We start from the raw sequence: 20140 nt of genomic DNA, 5'->3' as shown, positions 1-20140 counted from the left end.
TCGCAGTGTCTTTGGGGTCAGGTGCTCCGACCTTTATGCAAGTCGGACTTTGCTTTTCATGTCACCTCTGAGGAAGACGCTGTGAATATTCTCTCCATTTTACGTATAGACCTAAAGGAGGCTGCCCCCATGGAAACCCAGATTATTTAGGCCCTTAAACAAAATATGGGTTTGATTTGAACTTTGTCGTAGACTTAGTTGCAAGTCCCTACACTCTTAAGCTCCCAGAGGGCAGGGTCTGTATCTGATCTACCTTCTCTGCCGATGTCTTGGCAGCCCAGCACCTGGCACTTAGGGCGCACACAGTGTCGGTTGAACAGACTTGTACTTTGGTCCCTTTTTGTTCTGCCTCGGCGAGCCACACCTGCCCTTTGAGCTGTTGTGGGGATGAGTAAATGCAGGAGGAGGAAGGCTGAAACCATACGTCCCAGTTCCTAGCATGTTTCCACATAACAGCTCTGTGAGTTATACCCATTTTACAGATGAAGAATGGAGCCTCTGAGAGGTTAGATGACTTCTCAAGGTCACACAGCTGGGGAGGGCTGACCCTGAGCTTGAATCCAGATCTTCCGCAAATCAGGGTTGGCAGGAAGTGCCTGAGCAGCATCATTGCCCCTCCTGATGGGGGAGGTGGAGAGGAGCTGCAGGGGGCACAGGTAGAGGGGTGAGATTTACAAGTCTCCTTTGAGGTCCTGTGGGTGAAGGAAGGAGAGACCAGTGGGCTCTGAAGGCTCTTGAATGACAGCCCCTCCCAGGGTTATCCCCTCCCGGCTGCGGCCGCCAGCTTCCCGGACCACCTTGTTGGGACCCATGACCGGAGGATGGGGGTTGGCAGGACCCTCCCAGAGCTCCTGTCTTTCTCGTGCCGGGCCCCTGGGCTCCACCCTGTTACCTTTTCCTTGTTAGAAAACACACCCGGTGTGGGTTTTTCTCCCCAAGTCCAGAGATGCACGCCGCCCCCCCCACCCCGGCCCCTCCTAGGCTCTGTGCCCGCGGCCCTTGCTGCTTGTGGCCTGAGGGGCATCTGGTCTCACGGGAGGGCGGCTGGCTGGAGATGAGAAGGTAGAACCCTGGTCCCAGCAGTGTCCTTGTGTGACAAGGCAAGTCTTAGCATCTCTACAAATCAAGGGAGGTGGCTGCGATGCCCTTCAGAGCCCTCTCTCTCACCTTTTCATCTTCAATGATGTAGGAAAGATGTTAGAGTTCAAAGCCGACAGCAAGAATGAATTCTTGAGAGTCTTTGGTGCAAAAAGGTGGGTTTTATTAAAGCACGGGAACAGGACCCGTGGGCAGGAAGAGCTGCAGGGGGTCATGAGGAGGGGCCCATTGTATACTTTCAAGTTGGGAGGCAGTTAGGGATAGCGTAAGTCTCTAAGGAATTTGGGAGCAAGGACCTTGAAGGGGCTGGCTGTTGTCAGGAAAAGGTCATTTATTACCATCTAATAAAACCTTAGTCATGAGACCCTTCAGATGTAGATGGATGGGCCATATGCTTGGAGGGGGGTGATTGCTAACATGTTTCTTGGGGGTTTAGAGATAAAGGCAATTTCTAAAGAAATTTTTATGTTAAAGTAGACTCACAGGCTCTTGGGGGTTGGCGGGCAAGGGGAGTGGGTCAGACTAGGATTGCCTTTTGCCCGTAGCAAAGTGTCAACGTCGAGGTAGCTGGGTCCCTAGAGGAAGGTCACTCTGCCTGTTGCAAGGACTTGTCAGTGGGCTCTAGGTAGTAAGTACATTTAATAATTTCTCTTCTGCCTTTGTTTCCCACATCACTCAAAGGTCAGGAGGGTGAGGAACCTGTGCAGGGAGGAGTCTGGGGTCACTTTGAAGACATCCCTGCCGTGACTATCCTATAGCTGGGGCAGGAACCGGAGCACGGGGGTCTTGGGTTAGAAAGCCAACTGTTCCCTTGCCTTCCACGTGCAGAGCCATGTCAGGGAGCTACTCATCTCCCTGTCACATGTTCCCCTCCGTGTGTGAGATTAAAATGTGTTGTAGGATTGTTGTGAGGACTTAGACAAGCCATGTGGAATATTTAGCTCATTATCTGGAACACAATAAGGAATCAATAAACGTAACTCTTGTCGTTGCTTCTGGGAACAAATGCCTGTACTTTTCTTTCCACTGGAGTTGAGACCGCCTCTTCCCAGGAGACCCCACCCCTCCCCCACCAGCCCCACCCTCTTCCTCAGCTGCCCTGTTGGAGGCAAAGCTGGATTAAGACCCCTGTGTCTCAGTGGCATCATTCTGGAAACCCTCCTCCCACCCTGCTCCTAGACAGCAGCTAGCTGGGGGGAGGAGGGGAGAGGCCTTCGCTCGCACTCCCATGTTTTCGTTTTGTTCCAGGCCTGCATTGTTGCCTGTTGGAGTGCTGTTCAAAGCCTGTCCTCTTATAATCATAATAATACCTTGTCTTAATGCAGCCACTATGCTCTGAGGAGTTCAAAGGGTTTTGTGAGAACTGTTTCCTGGGTCTTGGGATCTTGAGGGAACTGCTCTCCACCATCCTCTAGGAATACAAAGGCCCGGCTCTCGTAGAGCTAGAGGTAACATTTGTGGGCACTTGCGATGGGCGAAGCACCAGCCTAAGTACTTCATTTAATCGTCAACATGGTCCTGGGAGCTGGCTGCTCTTATTCTTGGTTCTCAGATTAGGGAACTGAGGCCAAGAGCCCCAGCCACATGAAAAGGTCACTTGGTGCGTAAGTGGCCAAGTTAGGCGGGGAAAGAACGGGCCTGCTCGCCTCCGAACCCAGGTCTTGGCCACGGGGCAGTGCTGTGGGGAGGAGTAGGGATCCTCTCATCCCACTCAAGGGACTGCAATCTCTCTTTAAAAGAGCATTCCTGAGGAAGTTGGGGGAGACTGCGGGGGCTTAGGAACATTCTTTTTTTTTTTTTTTTTTTTTAATGTTATGTTAGGCACCATACAGTACATCATTAGTTTTGGATGTAGTGTTCCATGATTGATTGTTTGTGCAGAACACCCAGTGCTCCACGCAGAACGTGCCCTCTTTAATACCCATCACCGGGCTTACCCGTCCCCCGGCCCCCCTCCCCTCTAGAACCCCCAGTTTGTTTCTCAGAGTCCATCGTCTCTCATGGTTCGTCTCCCCCTCCGATTTCCCCCCCTTCGTTTTTTCCCTCCCTTCCCCTATGATCCTCTGTGCTGTTTCTTACATTCCACATATGAGTGAAACCATATGATAATTGACTTTCTCTGCTTGACTTATTTCACTTAGCATAAACCCTCCAGTTCCATCCATGTCGATGCAAATGGTAGGTATTCATCCTTTCTGATGGCTGGGTAATATTCCATTGTGTATGTGTACCTCATCTGCTTTATCCATTCATCTGTTGAAGGGCATCTCGGCTTCTTCCACAGTTTGGCTATTATGGACATTGCTGCTATGAACATTGGGGTTCATGTGGCCCTTCTTTTCACTACCTCTGTATCTTTGGGGTCAATACCCAGTAGTGCAATTGCTGGGTCATAGGGTAGCTCTGTTTTTAACCTGCATTGAGATACCACCTCACACCAGTTAGAATGGCTAAAATTGACGAGACAGGAAACAACAAATGTTGGCGAGGATGTGGAGAAAGGGGAACCCTCTTACACTGTTGGTGGGAATGCAAGCTGATGCAGCCACTTTGGAAAACAATGTGGAGGTTCCTCAAAAAGTTAAAAATAGAGGAACGTTCTTTTTACTGAAGATGGGAATACAGGGCACCTGGGTGGCTCAGTTGGTTAAGCGACTGCCTTCGGCTCAGGTCATGATCCTGGAGTCCCGGGAACGAGTCCCGCATCGGGCTCCCTGCTCAGCAAGGAGTCTGCTTCTCCCTCTGACCCTCCCCGCTCTCATGCTCTCTCATTCTCTCTCAAATAAATAAATAAATAAAATCTTTTTTTTTAAAAAAAAAGATTGAAGATGGGAATACAGAAGCCCATAGAGGTTGAGAAACTTGCTTGGGTCAAGGTGCTGTTGCCTAGCACCAGCAGTGGGGTCAGACCCATGGCCCTGCCTCTGGCCTAGGGCAGCGCTCATCCGGCCTTTGCGCCCATGTCTCCCAAGGAAGCACTGTGGACCCTCAGAGGCTTCATCCTCTCTCTCCTCCAGGCCTTTTAAACCTGGAGAAGCTGCTCCGGCAATTCCTTATCTCCAAGGACACCCTCTCGGTCCGGATGCTGGATGACACCCGGGACCCCACCCCACTCCTCAAGGAGATCCGGGACGACAAGACCGCCACCATCATCATCCATGCCAACGCCTCCATGTCCCACACCATCCTCCTGAAGGTGGGACCCGGGGGTGGGTGCGCGGTGGGCTCAGAGCATCCTTCTCCCTCCTCCCTCCCCCTGAGCTGGTATGCCGCTCCCTCCTTGCCTTGGGTGTTGCCGGAAAGGAAAGGCAAGATGAGGGTGATGTGGTAGAAGTATTAACTCTGGGTGCAGCCGGACAGCCCCAAGCCAAAACCCTCCCCACCAGGGTCTGTGGGTTCCCACAGGGCACTTGGTGGGCTTGAGGCTGAGGCTCTGTGCTGAGGGGTATAGAAGTATTTCCATGTTTGGACAACCAGGGCAGTCCCGTCAGCATATACAGCTGAGCATCAGCCCTCTGTGTCATCCCCGTACGGTGTACTCGTTTACAAAGCTCTAAAGCTCTGCCATGTGACTCCCCAGCCTGATCCTCTCAATGACGAAATGGGGCAGGTACCCCATCTTCCCTGCCCAGTTGAAGAAACTGAGACTCCGGGAGATGAATGGCTTTGTCCGAGGCCCCGCTGGTGAGCAGAGCTGAACGGGTACCTATTGTCTCTGATAGCCAATCAGCAGCTCCTTCTACCCCCAGAATACAGGGATCAGAAAGTCAGGTGTGGCTGAGCAGGGCGTAGGAGGGGTCCACGCTGGAGAAACAGTAGGAGACAGCTGGGCAGGCTTGGAGTCTCCTGGCACCAGCTCCTGGCCTGGTGGCTGAGCTAGGCTTGCAATTCCAGATAGATGGACCCTGCTTGCAGGCTCCTCCGTGGCTCCCCGCAGTACCCCCAGCCCCTCCAGGCACATGGGCCTCTTGTAATGCCATTCTAGTTGCACATTTAAATGCAACCCGCCATCTTCCAGGTTGCCTTTAAATGTGGGACGAGGCTCCTTGTTAACCTCTGCCAAGCTGTGAGGAGCGAAGCAGACACTCAGATGATTGTCTCTCCCTCCCCCTCCCCACAGCACCCCTCCCCAGCTAGTTTTTGTCTGGGAGTTAAGAAGAGATTTGAATGAGTTCTCTGAGTACCGAGGGCTGTCCCTCCAGCCCATTGCCATAGTAATTCTCCACAGCTCCAAACCCACATCTGACTGGGTGCATATACTCCACTCACACACACACACACTCAAATGGAAATTTTCTTTTTTGCTTGTCTTGTGTCTGGGCCTGTGATCAATGAAGTCATCAAGGATGGAAGAGATCCTCTAAGTTTCAGCGCCTCAGAGAGATAGGCTGAGGAGTCCCCGGGGAAGATGAGGGGCGGGAAGGAAGATAATGGTCTCCCGCAAAGCCCCTTGCAGAGGGCAGACAGAATGCATAGTGCCCCCTGTGGTAGCCGGAGCCTGCCTGAGCAGCCCCCAGGTGGAAGCCTTTTGGGAGCAGCCCTTATAATAATAATGTAATAACCTCAGGAATATTTCATGGCCCCAGCATATGTGGTTGGGCTCTTTTTGGGGAAAAAATAGTACGTCTCTTGTTGAAATTTTGGAAAGTACAGAGAAGTACAAAGAAGAAAATAAAAATCATTATAGCTTCTTCTTTCTTTCTTATAAGCCTTTACTTGGGGACATGATAGAAAAATCTTACAGATACACATGGAAAAGAAAGACATTCCATCACCCGGAGACAGCCACTGTGAAATTTTGATGTCTATCCTTTTTGCCTTTATAGACACGTTTGTTTCTTTTCAAAATTATTATCACCCTGCACGTACTCTTTTGTAACCTTTTTTTTCACTTAATTATATGTCCCGCATTTTGCTTATGTCAATTCATATTTGTCTACAAATACTTTAATGGCTACATCATTTCTTATCATATGGATATGTCATAACTTATTTAACCATCCCTTTATTGTTGGAGATACAGGTTGTTTTCAATCTTTTGCTATAATAAACAATTCAGGATGCACATCTTTGTACATAAATCTTTATGCACAGTGATGAATATTTTCTTAGCATAAATCTCCAGAAGTGAAATTACTCAGTTAAAGATATGTATGCTTTTAAGGATTTTGATATGATTTGCCAGAATGCCTTTGAAAAAGGCCATAACAATTTATACTCCCACCAGCAACGAATAGCGGTGTTAGAGCACCCTTGCCAATACTGGGTATTTTCATTAACAACACTTTTTTGTTGTTGTTTTTAATGGCTGTGCTTTTGAAGAAAATTCTCCCTGTAATGATGATTATTAGCAAGTGTTTCTGCTGGGTGGACAGTAGCAGGGTTTCCTGAGACGACCTATTGGCCCCAGCCCCTGTGACCTCAACACCCAGCCCATCACTGACCAGCGAGGCTTTGGAAACCGGCTCCCTTTGTTCCCATTTGACTTCCTAGTGCCCCCAGCATGCAGGCCCTGCATCAGGCCCTGGACTCAGGCTGCAGGCTCATCCTTGCTGGGGTTAACAGCACAGCCTTGGGAGCGCCCCAGGGAGGATGGACTCAGTGTGGGAAGCAGTGTGAGCAGAGAGCCCACGGAGCTTCCGGGAGACTCACCGTGCCCATGTGAGCCTGGCCCTGGAGCTTGGCAGCGCTCTGCTGTCTCTCGATTTCGGAAGGATTTGCAGGGTAATCCCCTACTTTATTGAGCAGCTGTTCCAGCAACAAACTTCGTGTTTACCCAGAATTCAGGTCTTAAAAAACCAAGGATCTCTTGTCTTTTATCTTTGGGCAGCAGATTTCACAAATGGGTCTTAACCATGTGACGGTGCCCTCTCCCCACCCCCTGGCCCCAGCCCATCCCTGTAACCAGGCTAACTGGGGCTCCCACCTGTCTAGGCAGTGGTGACAGGCCCTGGCACTTTTCTGTGGATGGTGCTGAGCGTGCAGGGAAGGGAGGGGCTGGGCAGCAGGCCGTACCAGCCTCTTGGAAGTGGAGGAGGAAATGTAGTTTTGCTTGGAGGAAGAAGGGAGCCCTCGAGCCCCCCGTATCGCTTGCCCCAGGCCTAGAGCCCTCTTGTACTTCGGTTTCCATCGCAATGGTGGCAATAGAAGGACCCCAGACTGCCCTTCAAGGAGCCTGTGAGGGTTCCTGTAAGAATGCTCACCAAATTATTGGAGCTCCTTGAGAGGTAAACACTTTGTAAGAGGAAAATGTAGTCACCCCTGGCCTTGTTTTCCCCTCATGCACCTCAACAGGCGGGACAAAAGTGGTTTCCCTGGGGGTCCTGGTGCTGCAGGGTGCATGATGAAAATCTGCCTGTCAGAAGACACGAGGGCCCTGGGGAGAGCTTACCTGATCTACGTGTCCGTGTCTGTAGCACCTGTCACGCTTAAAGTTGGGCACACGGACAAGGGAGGTTGGTGAGGGGTGTCTGTGATGGCTACAAAGATCGGACAAGAGGGAGGCCGTTCTGATGTTGCGGCCTCCCAACCATGGGATGATGACACGCAGGTGTGCTGTGATCGAGGGTGAGGCATGTCACTGGCAACTTGTTCCTTACTACTAATAAAGGACTGAAGTTTGCAAATGACCCACTTGTTTCCTACATTCCTGCAGATTCAGAGACTCGGATGAGTCTCACTCGCTCACCTTTGACAGGGGCTGCATTAATGTGGGACTCGCCCGTAACCCGCAGACCCTCCTGTCTCTGCCTCGGCCCCTAAGAGAGCTGTCAGGACTTCCATCAACAGCACGGTCCTCCGGGGAGAGGATAGTTAGGTTGAAAGGACTGAAATTAGGCTGCCTGGCTTTAATCTCATCTTTTCCCACTTAGGAGATGTGATCTTGTGCAAGTTACAAAGCCTTTTGATGTTTCAAGATTCTTCAGCTGTCAGATGGGGGTGGATAGAGGAGGAATGATAGCCCTACCTCATCGACTTAACCCAAGTGAAATGCTTTCTAGTACCTGGCCCATGCTAAACAGTGGGTACATGGTAGCCACTGTGATCGCTAATAGTTTGGGAGATAATGATTTTCGTTCGGTTTATTATTTGCTTCATTTCCTTGAAAGTCATTTTGGTTTCCATAATGTCTGGTTATGTCCATGGGAATGTGTTGTGCATGAGAACATCAGCTTCTACGAATGTCAGTGCAGGGGTACAGAGCAGGGTGGCAGTGGAGACACCCTACTCTAGAGGCCAGTGTTTCTGTTCTCCATCGTCCAAGCCAAGGGCAGGGTAAGAACTGAAGGGTAGTGGGTCAGACAAATGACGGACGCTTGGAACCCTCACTGCTCATTCACTTTCAGGGAGTTTTTGTTTTCTGTCTAATCTCCCTCTCTTCCCTTTGCAGGCAGCTGAACTAGGGATGGTGTCGGCCTATTACACATACATCTTCACTAATCTGGTAAGACATTTTCGCAGCTCACCTCCTTGGCGTAGAGTATGAATAACTAGGGTCAGTGGGGTGTGATGGAATGAAGCTTGGGAGATGGGGAGTGGGGGACATCAAAGGAGAGGCACAGAAGTCAACCCGAGAGGCAGGGCATTCTAGAAACATGGAAGTCCAGGAGCGACTGGGATTCTCATCTCAACAATTCTTAGCCTTGGGAGGATGGGAATTTGGGGAGTCTAATGCCTTCATCCAAATGCCACCGGCTACCTAGCACTAATTCCTCTGATGGATGTGTCTCCTCTGTAGGTCCAGTTACTGGCCTGCCGTCCAGTCGCCACATTGCCAGACCCTTATGCTAACTCAGAAGTAGGACAGCTAGGGCACAAAAGTACACATGTCATACGGTATTAGAACTGGAAGCATCTACAGGGGCTGTTGTGGCTGAATCGCCTCATTTTGCAGATGAGAAAACCAGTTTATAGAAATTGTATTGAGTCAGGTTGGAGCACCAGCTTTGCCACACACCAACTGTGTACCCTTCAACGAGCCCTGAGCCTCAGTTTCCCTATCTGTAAAATGGGGATAAGAGCACATGTGTTGTAGAATTGCAGTCATTTTGAAATGGCATAGTTTAATCTCCATGGAAGCATTTTGAAGCTGTAACATATTAAGAAATGGGAATGGTCATTGTGAAGGATACACACTCAGAGAATAGAAAGAACCTCGGAGAACTGTTTTTGTTTTTTTTTTCCAAAAAAAAATGTTATGACTCTTTACTTGAAATGATTGTAGATTCACAGGAGTTGCAAAGATAGTACAGAGTGGTACCATGTAACTTTAACTGTATTTCCTCCGGTAGTTACATCTTACATAATGGTCATACAATATCAAAACCAGAATATCAAAACATCCCGTCTGTCCATCCTATGTAGATGTGCATCAAGCCCACTGGAACTAGGACAACACCATCTCATCACCACAAAGATCTCCCTCATGCCGCCATTTTATGGTCTCACCCATGGCCCCCCTGCCCACCATCCCTAACCCATAGTAACCACTAATCCATTCTCCATTTTGACACTTTTATAATTTTAAGAATGTTATATAAATGGAATCATGCAGTATCTGACCTTTCTCACTCAGTGTAATGCCCTTGAGACCATCCGAATTGTTGCCTGAATCAATAGTTTGCTCCTTTTTATGGCTGAGTCGTATTTCTCGGTGTAGATGTACCACAGTTGGCTTAACCATCCACCTATTGGGAGACATTTTGGTTTCTTCCTGTGTTTGGCTGTTACAAATAGAGCTGTTAGAAACAATCATTCAGAGAAAGGGTTTATTTTATTTTATAAATGCATGAGATGTCAAGAGCACTTAACTCAGTGGCCCATGTCGACGTGCTTTTGAGCACCTCTTGTGTAGCAGGGACTGGACCAGGCATTAGGGATTAACATAGAAATAAGAAACAAAGCCTGCCTTGGAAAAACTCAAAGTACTTATTGTAGTGCAAAGTGGTAAATTCTATTAGATATGTGTATAAAATGCTCTAGATCCTGGAGCAGGCAAGAAAGGCTTCACCAAAGAAGGGGCCTTTAGGCTATGCCCTAATAGGAGGGTAGGGTTTTTTTCTAGATAAAGAAAAGAAGAGCTTCTGGGTTAAGGAACAGCATATCCACATACTTGGAGATTTGAGATTTGGCCTGTCCAGAAAAAAGTGAGTCATTTCAGACTTACGGACTGCTCTGGGGATGGACATGCCAGTTAATGACTGTTCACTTATCTATTTACATCCATCCTTGAAAGTTACCTATTTAGAGGATGTAAGGCAGATGTCCATTAATTTTAAGATCCTTGCTAAGTTAGGAAGCAGAATACAACCTCTACAGATTTGACTCTTAAATCTTAAAATGAGAAAGGTTCCCGAGTAGTTACGACTTTCTCGGTCAGCATGTGTGATAGGGTGACCTAGGAGATGGTGCAGTGTCCCTCCCTGGATTGAGGGACCAGATCTCCTGAAATGGCCTGCGAGGTCGAGAAGATGCCTGTCCAAAGAGATAGCCTCAGACCCTATGATCCTTCTTCATTTCCAGCCATAGGTTTTTATGAACAGCCTTTTCTTGGGGCCGCTGTGGGGTTGTTAACCCTGAAGCATCCTGAGGCCTTTGCTCTCAGGGTAGAGACATCTTAGAGGAATTGAGTGTACCTTCTTTTCTGGTATAGGGTGTCCCACCATAACAGGCTTGCCAGAGAGCCATTCAGCATTCCCTCATTCAGTGCCACCACCGCCACAAAACTACCCGCTCCATTGCTGGAATTTGTACTTGAATTCTAGCATGCATTTAGAAGACCACACAGATCATAGGTGCACAGCCTAGGGAACGTTTTCCAAGTGAGCACACCTGTGTAAGCAGTACCCAGATCCAAAAATAGAACCCAACCAGCACCCCAGAAGCCCGCCTCCCGCCCCCTCCCTGGCGCTACCCCGCAAAATGGAAAACAGAAGGAATTTCTTTGTTTGCTTATTTATTTTTTTTCCTACTGCTGCTGTAAATTAAAGCATAAGCATGTAAAAAGGGAGAAAAGGATTAGACTAGTCCCAGAGCAATGCAGGAGCATTTGCCTGAAGTAAGGAGACGTCTGGGGGAGCCTGGGCAAGTTGGCGGAGCAATAAAAGGAGATTAAAGTACAATTGGACTCCATCTGGGGAGCCTGGGAAGCAGAGGGAAGAGGCAGGCCAGGGGCACCCCCCACATTAGGCAGCCACATCAGCAGAGGAAGACAGAGCTGAGCAACAAGGAGGCACATGGGTGACTTAGCAGATGGAAGGAGGCCAGTCATTTGGAATGTGAGTTCCCAGGACAGTCCCTAGAATAAGGTAGAGTTGCTTGGCTTGGAGATTGTGAAGAAAGCATCCCCCACTACCTCTTCTCAGGACTCATAATAATGAGTGTGATGATTTATCTAGTGAGAAAAAGCACAGGCTTATGAAGTTAAGAGACCCAGGTCAACATCCCACTTTGCCTTATATGCTTTGGGGGAGTCTCACTGACTCTCTAAGCCTGTTTTGTCATTTGTAAAACAGGGATACTAAAACCTTACAAGGTGGTTGTAAGGACAGGCAAAAATACATTATAAATTGAGAAGTACTATGGGTTTCTAAGGCATGGTATTTTTTTTATAACACTGTGATACTTTCAGGTTTCAAAGAGCTTTCTCCTTTTCTGGGGACATGGAACTGAACAAGCTGAGCTCTGGGAACCTGCCTCAGTCAGAGAGTTCTTTGAATGTAGAATTAACAGGACTCACACAGTTTGTAAGTTTGCAAGGGGAAATCAAAACAGTAACTGTATGAATGATGATGGCTGAGTAATATTCAGGAAAATAGAAGCAGGGCCACTGTAAAAATCAGTCAGTGGGAGGATATTCTGGAAGCCTCTTGTGAGTGCTTTGACTTTCTGGAAAGGACAGGCCCCTATTAAGAGGAAAGAAACTACCTTTTAAATCCATTCTTCCTGCCCAATTGCCCTTGGAGTCTCAGAACAAAGTGAGAGGGGCTTTGTACAGAGGGAATGAGTTACCCTCCGTGCTTCTCCCATCCTTTCCCCCCCACCCCCATTCAGATGCCACCCGGACTTTCATACTTCTTTATTTCTTCTCTGAATTCCTCAGGGATACCCATCATGGCCCAGCTCTGATTTCTGCCCTGGTGATGCAGCAGGTGCTCAGATTAGCTTTTTGAAAGTTAGTACATGAGCTGGAAAGGCATGGGCCTTGGCATTAGGTAGACGTGATTTAGAACTCTGGTTTGACTAGCTACCAGCTGTGTGATCCTGTGCAAGTAACTTAACCTCTCTGAGCCTCAGAGACTTCGTCTGTGAGTGGACACTATTAATACGTGCCTCAGGAGATGGTATCCACATAGCAACTGGCTCATAATACAAGTTTACTAAAGAGGAGGTATTATTATTTTTTAAAGATTTTATTTATTTATTTATTTTGACAGAGAGAGAGAGAGAGAGAGAGAGACAGCAAGAGAGGGAACACAATGGGGGTGGGGAGTGGGAAAGGGAGAAGCGGGCTTCCCGCGGAGCAGGGAGCCCGATGCAGGGCTCGATCCCAGGACCCTGGGATCATGACCTGAGCCGAAGGCAGACACTTAATGACTGAGCCACCCAGGCGCCCAAGAGGAGGTATTATTTTATGAAGTCCTGTTTATGCTTCCCATGTGCTAAAAAGAACAAGGGATACTAATTTTTCTGCCCAGCCTCTAATGGCCTGTAAAAGTGACTCTTATAATGCCACCTGATTTATTTGCAGAGAATGAATCGAACTTGGCAGTTTAGGTATTATACATGACTGAACTGACCAGAGTAGGGTTTGTGTGTGTCCGTTCTCATTCTTCATTCCCATCTAGGCATTAAGAAGGCTGATTGTTACCTCTATTTTTAGTTTTTTGAGGAGCTGCCATACTGTTTTCCAGAGGGGCTGCACCAATTACGTTCCCACCAGCAGGGCACGAGGGTTCAGATTTCTCCACGTCCTCACCAACACTTGTTATTTCTTGTCTTTTTGATTTTAGCCATTCTGACGGGTGTAAAGTGATATCTCATTGTGGTTTTGATTTGCATTGCCCTGATGATCAGTGATGCTGAACATCTTATCATGAGTCTGTTGACCATTTAAGTACCGTTAGATCCAGTAATACCACTTCTGGGTCTGTTTATCCAAAGAAAACGAAAACACTAATTCAAAAAGATATACACACCCTCTATGTTTATAGCAGCATTACTTACAATAGCCAAGATATGGAAGCAACCTAAGTGTACATCGATAGATGAATGGATAAAGATGTGGTGTGTGTGTGTATGTGTGTATGTAATGGCATATTACTCAGCATAAAAAAAGAATGAGATCTTGCCATTTGTGATAACATGGATGGACTTAGAGGGTATTATGCTAAGTGAAATAAGTCAGACAGAAACAAATACTATATGATTTTATTTGCGTGTGGAACCTAAAAACCAAAACAAATGAACAACAACAACAAAAATAGAGACTCAAACATAGAGAAGAAATTGGTGGTCGCCAGAGGGGAGGCCACTGGGGGATGGGTGAAATGTGTGAAGGGGATTAAGATGTTACAAACTTCCAGTTATGAAAAAAATAAGTTACAGGGATGAAAAGTACAGCATAGAGACTATAGTCAATAATATTATAATAACTTTGTATGGTGACAGATGGTGACCACACTTGCTGTGGTGAGCATTTCATAATATATATTATTGTCAAATCACTATGCCATACATCTGAAACTAATGTAATTTTATATGTCAATTACATTTCCATGAAAATGAAAAAAATTTTTTTTTCATTTGAAAAAGAAGGCCGGTTGATTTAGGGCATCTGTAATAAATAAATCCAATTGACTGCTCTAGATTTGATCAGTTAATTACCCAACATAAGAGTTGGGAGAAGAACCTTCATCATGAGTCACACTTCTAAACCTTCAATGCAGTTGACCCTATAGACGTACAGATTTCTCTCTCTGTCAGAGTGTGGCCAGCAGGAGAGTGAGTATGCCAGCCCTGAGCTTTGGGGACCAGGGGAAACTGACGTGGGAGAGGAAGTGAGCCAAAGCTAGCTGAGAGAACAGATGTCCAGCGCTTTTATTTATACATCTACTTTGAAATGGGATTTGGGGTAGTTTGTACTGGTTTCAGAGGTTCAGTTGGCAAAACAGCTTCTTGCCCTGCTTCTGGTTGTGATGGGTCAAGACTTAGTCCCAGCAGAGTGACTCTCTGATCAGCAGGTGGGAATGGGCCTCTGAAGGTGCCTGGGTAAGCGGGGAGCCCAGGGCAGAGGATTAGTAAACTTATCATAACTTCAATGGTAAGCTAAGAGCCACGATGTGCATTTGGTCAGAGATCAGGACAGGAACCAGAAGGAAGCAAGTCTTGGCAAGTAGAACAAGGTGAGGGTCGAGAGTCCAGGCCCAAATAGGGGGCAAAGCAAGGCAACCAAGAAAATGACTCTTTAGAGTCACCAAAGACACAGATGCATAAGCATAAGCAATCTGAGCACTGGTTTCTGCCTTTATCCAGATTTCTTTCTTTCTCTTTCTTTCTTTCTTTCTTTCTTTCTTTTTCTTTCTTTCTTTCTTTCTTTCTTTCTTTCTTTCTTTTTTTCTTTCTTTCTTTTTCTTTCTTTCTTTCTTTCTTTCTTTCTTTCTTTCTTTCTTTCTTTCTTTCTTTCTTTCTTTCTCTCTTTCTTTCTCTCTCTCTTTCTTTGTCTCTTTCTTTCTCTCTTTCTTTTTCTTTCTTTCTCTCTTTCTTTCTCTCTTTTTCTTTCTTTCTTTCTTTCTTTCTTTCTTTCTTTCTTTCTCTCTCTCTCTCTCTCTCTCTTTCTCTCTTTCTTTCTTTCTTTTTTTTTTTCTGAAAGTTTTTAGTGTGGTAAAGCATATGTAACATTCGATTTGCCATTTTAAGTTTACAATTCAGTGGCATTAACTGCATTCACAGTGTTATCCGACCATCATCACTATTTTTAAAACTTTTTCATCACCCTAAACAGAAACTGTATCTGCGGAACGGTGACCTCCCATCTCCCTCCTCCCAGCCCCTGGTAACCTCGTGTCAGCTTTCTGTCTCTACACATTTGCCTCTCCTTAGATATTTCATAAAAGTGGAATCAGACAATATATGTCCTTTTGTATCTGGCTTATTTCACTTAGCATCCTGTTTTCTAGGTTCCTCCATGTGATAGCATGCAGCAGAACTTTATTCTTTTTTTTTAATGTGGTCAAATATATGTAACATAAAACTGACAATTTTAACCATTTTTAAGCAGACCGTTAGTAGTAATAAGGAATACGTTTTGCAGCCATCACCACCATCCATCTCCAGAACTCTTTTCAGTTTCCTGAACTAAAACTTCACACCCGTTAAACAGTAACTCCCCATCCCTTCTTCTTCCCGACCACTGGCTATGAGTGTGCCTATTCTGAGTACCTCTCAGACTACAAATACCTCTCAGAAATACAAAATTTGTCCTTTTCTGTATGGCTTATTTCACTTAGCATGAAGTCTTCAAGGTTCATTCATGTGTCAGCATTTCCTTCCTTTTGAAGACTGAGTAACATTCCGCTGTATGTATAGACCACATTCTGTTTATCCATTCATTCATCAGGAGGTACTTGGGTTCCTTCACCTTTTTGGGTATTGTAGATAATCCTGCTACAAACGTGAGTATATAAATACCTGCCTGAGTCCCTGCTTTCAGTCATTTGGGGTAAATACCAAGGAATGGAGATGCTGGATCATGTGGTAATTCTGTGCTTAATTTTTGGAGAACCGCCACACTGTTTTCCAGAGTGGCTGCACCATTTTGCATTCCCACCAGCAATGTGTGAGAGTTCCGGTTCCTCCATATCCTTAGCAATACTTTTTTTTTTTTTTAAATCACCATCTGAATGGGTGTGATGTGGTCAGATGTGTTTCTCATTTCTGTTTGGAGTTTGCAAATTGAAAGAGGCAAGACCACATGGCTGAAGTTGAGAGTCAAGCTGATGAAGAAGCTTTGTAATGAAAGAAAGTAGCCAGTGTATAAAAACCCGGTCAGACCTGGTGAAAACCTCCAGGTCAGGAGCTTCCTATCTCTGCAGCCCTGAAGTTCTTGGAGACCTCAGTTTCTTCATGTGTAAAATGGAAATAATAATATCCATCTCAAAAATTTTTGGTAAAATTAAAAATTAGATGTTGATCACACTTTGGATCTGGTAGATAATGCCAACTGCTATAAAAGATAAACCCCCAAACCCCTTGGCTTTACACAGTGGAAGTATATTTCTCATTCAACTCACGTCCCCAAAGAATATTCCTGTCAGTGGGCAGCCTTCCATTATGTCATGTGGAGGCCTAGGTTTCTTCTGGCTTATAAATAGGTCCTCTTAGGGGCCAGGAATGGGAGACAACTATGGAGGATCAGACACCAGCGGATGTTATGGCCCAGGCCTGGGAGCGGCGTATAGTATTTCTTTCTCCTCACCATTCCATTGGCTAGCCCTCAGTCACAAGCCTGCACCTACCAGGAAGGGGGGTTGGAAAATGTAGTCTACTGTGTACCCAGGCAGAAGAGGAAATGGGCTTGGTGATCAGTTAGTAATACCGCCACGTTATTAAATTATTAATCATTGTCACACATCTCTCTCGTGTGTGCCAGAAAAAGCAATTAACGTGCTAAGCCCTGGCAAGTCTGTTTAGAGGGCAACTGATCCTGTCCATGGAAGTCTGATTAGCATCTAGATGCAAGGGTATTAGCTCTCTCATAACTGGAAGGGTCTGTGCCTCCAGGTGGGGCACGCCCGGGACAATTACAGATTCACTAAGCTTGTTCCGGGCCTGAGTGTGGAAGGAGTCTCTGTCTTCCTCTTGGCCTCAGGCTTTGGCGGGGGTGGCGGGGGGGACTGCTGTTCTACAAGACTGATGGAAGTTTGGACAGAGGACACAAGGAATTGAGGGCCTTTGGGCAAAGCCCAGTTGGCCGCTGGGACAGCAGAGATGCCATCCAAAGAGAGGAGGTAAAGGAGGAGGCACCTTTGGAGCTAATAAATCTGGAGGGATTATCCAGCTACTAATGAACCCAGGGAGATTTGCAATCACTCTCTAATAGAAAAGATAAAATCACCCTAATCTATTGTCGGAGAGTGCAGATGGGCCCTGGGCCAAAGGAACGAGCTGCCGCCGAGGCAGGGAGCAGTGTCGAGATTTAAGGTTAAGGGTCAAAAGTGGTGAAATGACAGCGGAAGGCAGGAAGTCATTGGGCACTGGAAGCAGGAGGCTGTGCCGCCTGGTCTGGCAGCTGGGTGCTGGGCTCACCCCTTCGCTGTCGTGGCCCAGGCAGGGCCCAGGACTCTGGGCTCTGGGCAGCACCACCGTGCCAGAGGCCAGGCTGCCATCTGTGGGGTGTAGAGAGAGGCAGGGGGCACGGCAGGGTTTTTCCCTTGGGGAATCTAGAGAGGAGGGCTCGGGTGCCAGCTGTGCCGTGCTGGAAGGCATGAGGAAGGGGTACAGCAACAGGAGGCCTCATCCTCTAGGGGACAGGCAGTGAAGCAGCTGTGCTTCTAGTTACAGCCCTGCTGTGAACCACCTGAGTGACCCGGTAACAGTGATGGTTGACTTCGCGAATACCTCCTACATTCAAGGCTCTGTAATAGGTGCTTCTCCGTTATTTTTGCATGTAAACCTCAAAACCCTTCTAGCAGAAGACAGAGTTTTATCCCCATTTTAGAGATGAGCAAGCTGAGGCTCATAAAGCTCAAAGTAGTGGAGCCAGATCATGACCCGAGGCAGGAAGCCCTTAACCACTTTACTCTGTCGCGTTGGTCTAGGCAAGCCATTGCCCCTCGCTGGGCTTCACTGCATCATCTGTAAAATGACGGCGTTGTGTTAGGTGATCTCTCAGGGTCTTTTCAGCCCTGGACTGGTTTTATCCTACACCCTGTTGGGGGCATTTCACTTCCCCGTGCCCTTGGATTGAGGTGTTTCCTGGAGATGAGGATGGGGGACAACCACGAAATTGGAGGGCCCACGTGGCCCATGGGAGTAGTTTCTGTTCAGCTCACAGCTCCTCCGATCCCCAAAGAGTAGCCGGGTCCCAGTGAGTCCTGCAGGATATAACCCTTCTCTGCCCCTGTCTCTGTCTTGTTTGGGCAGAATGAATCTATGCAGCCAATTTTTCTCCTCTGGGTTCATTTTATTGTCAAGCAGACCAAGCCTACGTTTATTTTTCTAGAGGTCCATCAGAGAGATTAGCCATAAGTAATTGAAATTGCTAAAATTATTACAGGAAGGGGAGCCGGGCCAGACAGGGAAGAGAGAAACCATTGATGCCAGAGGAAGGGAGCATGCTCACCATCTGTCCCTTCTGATCCTTGCTGTGGTGAACAAGACCTACTCATCTTTTGGGTCTTATTTAAATGTCACTTCCTTAAGGAGTCTCCCTTGACATCACACTAGGCTGGGTCCCCTGTGACACTCTGCCGGCACCCTGTGTTCTGTATTTTGTAGCATTTTTCTGACGTGCAAATTCTTTCTTCTGTATCTCACCCCTTCACCAGACTTTGAACTTCATGAAGGCGAGACCAAGTCTGTCTTGTCTATCCCTGTACCCCAGGTGCCTATTGGCACATAGTAGGTGCTCAGTAAATACTTACTGAGTCAGTGAATGGAGCAGTTCATAACAGGGTAGCGTTCTTGGACCAGGAGGGTTGACCAGGTGAGATAGCTTGTCCCCTTGCTTCCAGTAGGAATTCAGCACATCCCCATGAAGCTCATGAGCACAAAGGTCTGCAACTCAGCCAAGAGGAGTTGGGCCCAGCGTCCCCTTTGCTGAGATGCCTCCGTACTTTCTTAGCCCATATGGTAACTACTCAGTCTCCTATGATGCCCTCCCTCCGTTCTGGGCTGGACAGACTTGAAAGTAAGAACGTGTAGGACTCTCAAGGGTGCTTTTGTTCAAGATCCAAGAGATAGGATTCCAGGGAGTTCTGATGAGTGGGGGCAGTGTCAAAACCTGAGCCCAAAGGTCGGCACCAAGAATGATCATTGAGGTCGGAAGAGGCTGAAGAGTATAAAGATAATCCAGCTGATTGTGCTGAGTGCACTGTGTCGCCTGGGGCTGATTTCTCTCCTGGCCACACCGTGCCCAGACCAACCTTGGTCAAGTGGCCTCTTCAGGCCAGTGCCTGCCTCCTGGAGCCAGAACACAATGCTCTTTGAGACTAAACCTCTCCTTCAAGTTTTCAAGGTCGTTATGAAATTATCTAGTCCTGTCTGCTGTCCCCACAGCTTGGCACATGAGTTTGGGTAGGGACAGAGGATGGAGCGTGGTTTAAGGGAAGCAGCCAGGGCCTCAGATCAGAGGGGACATGAGTTTGAAGCCCGACCCTGCCATGCATTAGATGTACATGGGGCATGTTACTTCACCGGTTAGAATCTTAGTCTTTCCTTTTGAAAATGGGAATAACAATTCCTATAACATCATGTTGTGAAGAGCACGGAGAGTTCCTCATCCTCAGTGGGCTGCTAGCAAACATTCCCTTCCCTCCCTCCTTGCCCACTCCCCTGTTGGGGATTTCCATCCTTAGACCTTAGTTTCCCGATGTCCGGCCTCTAGTTTTCCAAAACTCCGAAGCTAGTATCAGAAACATTTCCAAATTGGCCTCTGACCTAGTTAGAACCACAGTTCCCATGGTGCTTGAGCCTCTTCCATAGCTTGCAGTCCTTTCTGAAAGCACACACCATCCACATCCACACACATGCATACACACATACTCACATTGCTACACACACACACACACACACACACACACACACAGCTAGCCCATAGCTACAATCCATCAGTCAGACAACTTCCTGGTGCCAGAGCAATTGATTCTAAAGTGTAGTTCATTGTAAAAATTATTAAGTCTATCTGTATATTTCACCTTTATCAAGCCTTTTAGGAGAACCACTCTACATAAGACCATACACTTTGGTGAATAAATATGTTTTTAGTGTAATGAGGAAAAGAGTAATGGAGTGAGTGAAAGCTCTACATGTGTCTTTCTGAGGC

General features: G+C 47.1%; 1 protein-coding gene across 5 annotated transcripts in view; it reads left to right on the top strand.

Annotated features, from left to right (window-relative positions):
- GRIK4 (glutamate ionotropic receptor kainate type subunit 4) overlaps window positions 1–20140 on the top strand; it is a 296119-nt gene that overhangs the window by 140534 nt on the left and 135445 nt on the right. For all 5 annotated transcript variants that reach the window (XM_088018055.1, XM_088018057.1, XM_088018056.1 and 2 more), the window contains 2 exons: window positions 4116–4294; window positions 8489–8542. In XM_088018055.1, the coding sequence (XP_087874181.1) occupies window positions 4116–4294; window positions 8489–8542 (233 nt within the window). The remainder of the gene's footprint in view (window positions 1–4115; window positions 4295–8488; window positions 8543–20140) is intronic.

Source organism: Eumetopias jubatus, unplaced genomic scaffold (genome assembly GCF_037043125.1).
Source record: "Eumetopias jubatus isolate StellerSeaLion01/CBP00866 unplaced genomic scaffold, mEumJub1_p1.0 scaffold_13, whole genome shotgun sequence".
Lineage (NCBI taxonomy): Eukaryota > Metazoa > Chordata > Mammalia > Carnivora > Otariidae > Eumetopias > Eumetopias jubatus.
Note: the sequence above shows the minus strand (reverse complement) of the source record. Positions and strands in the feature narration are given on the sequence as shown.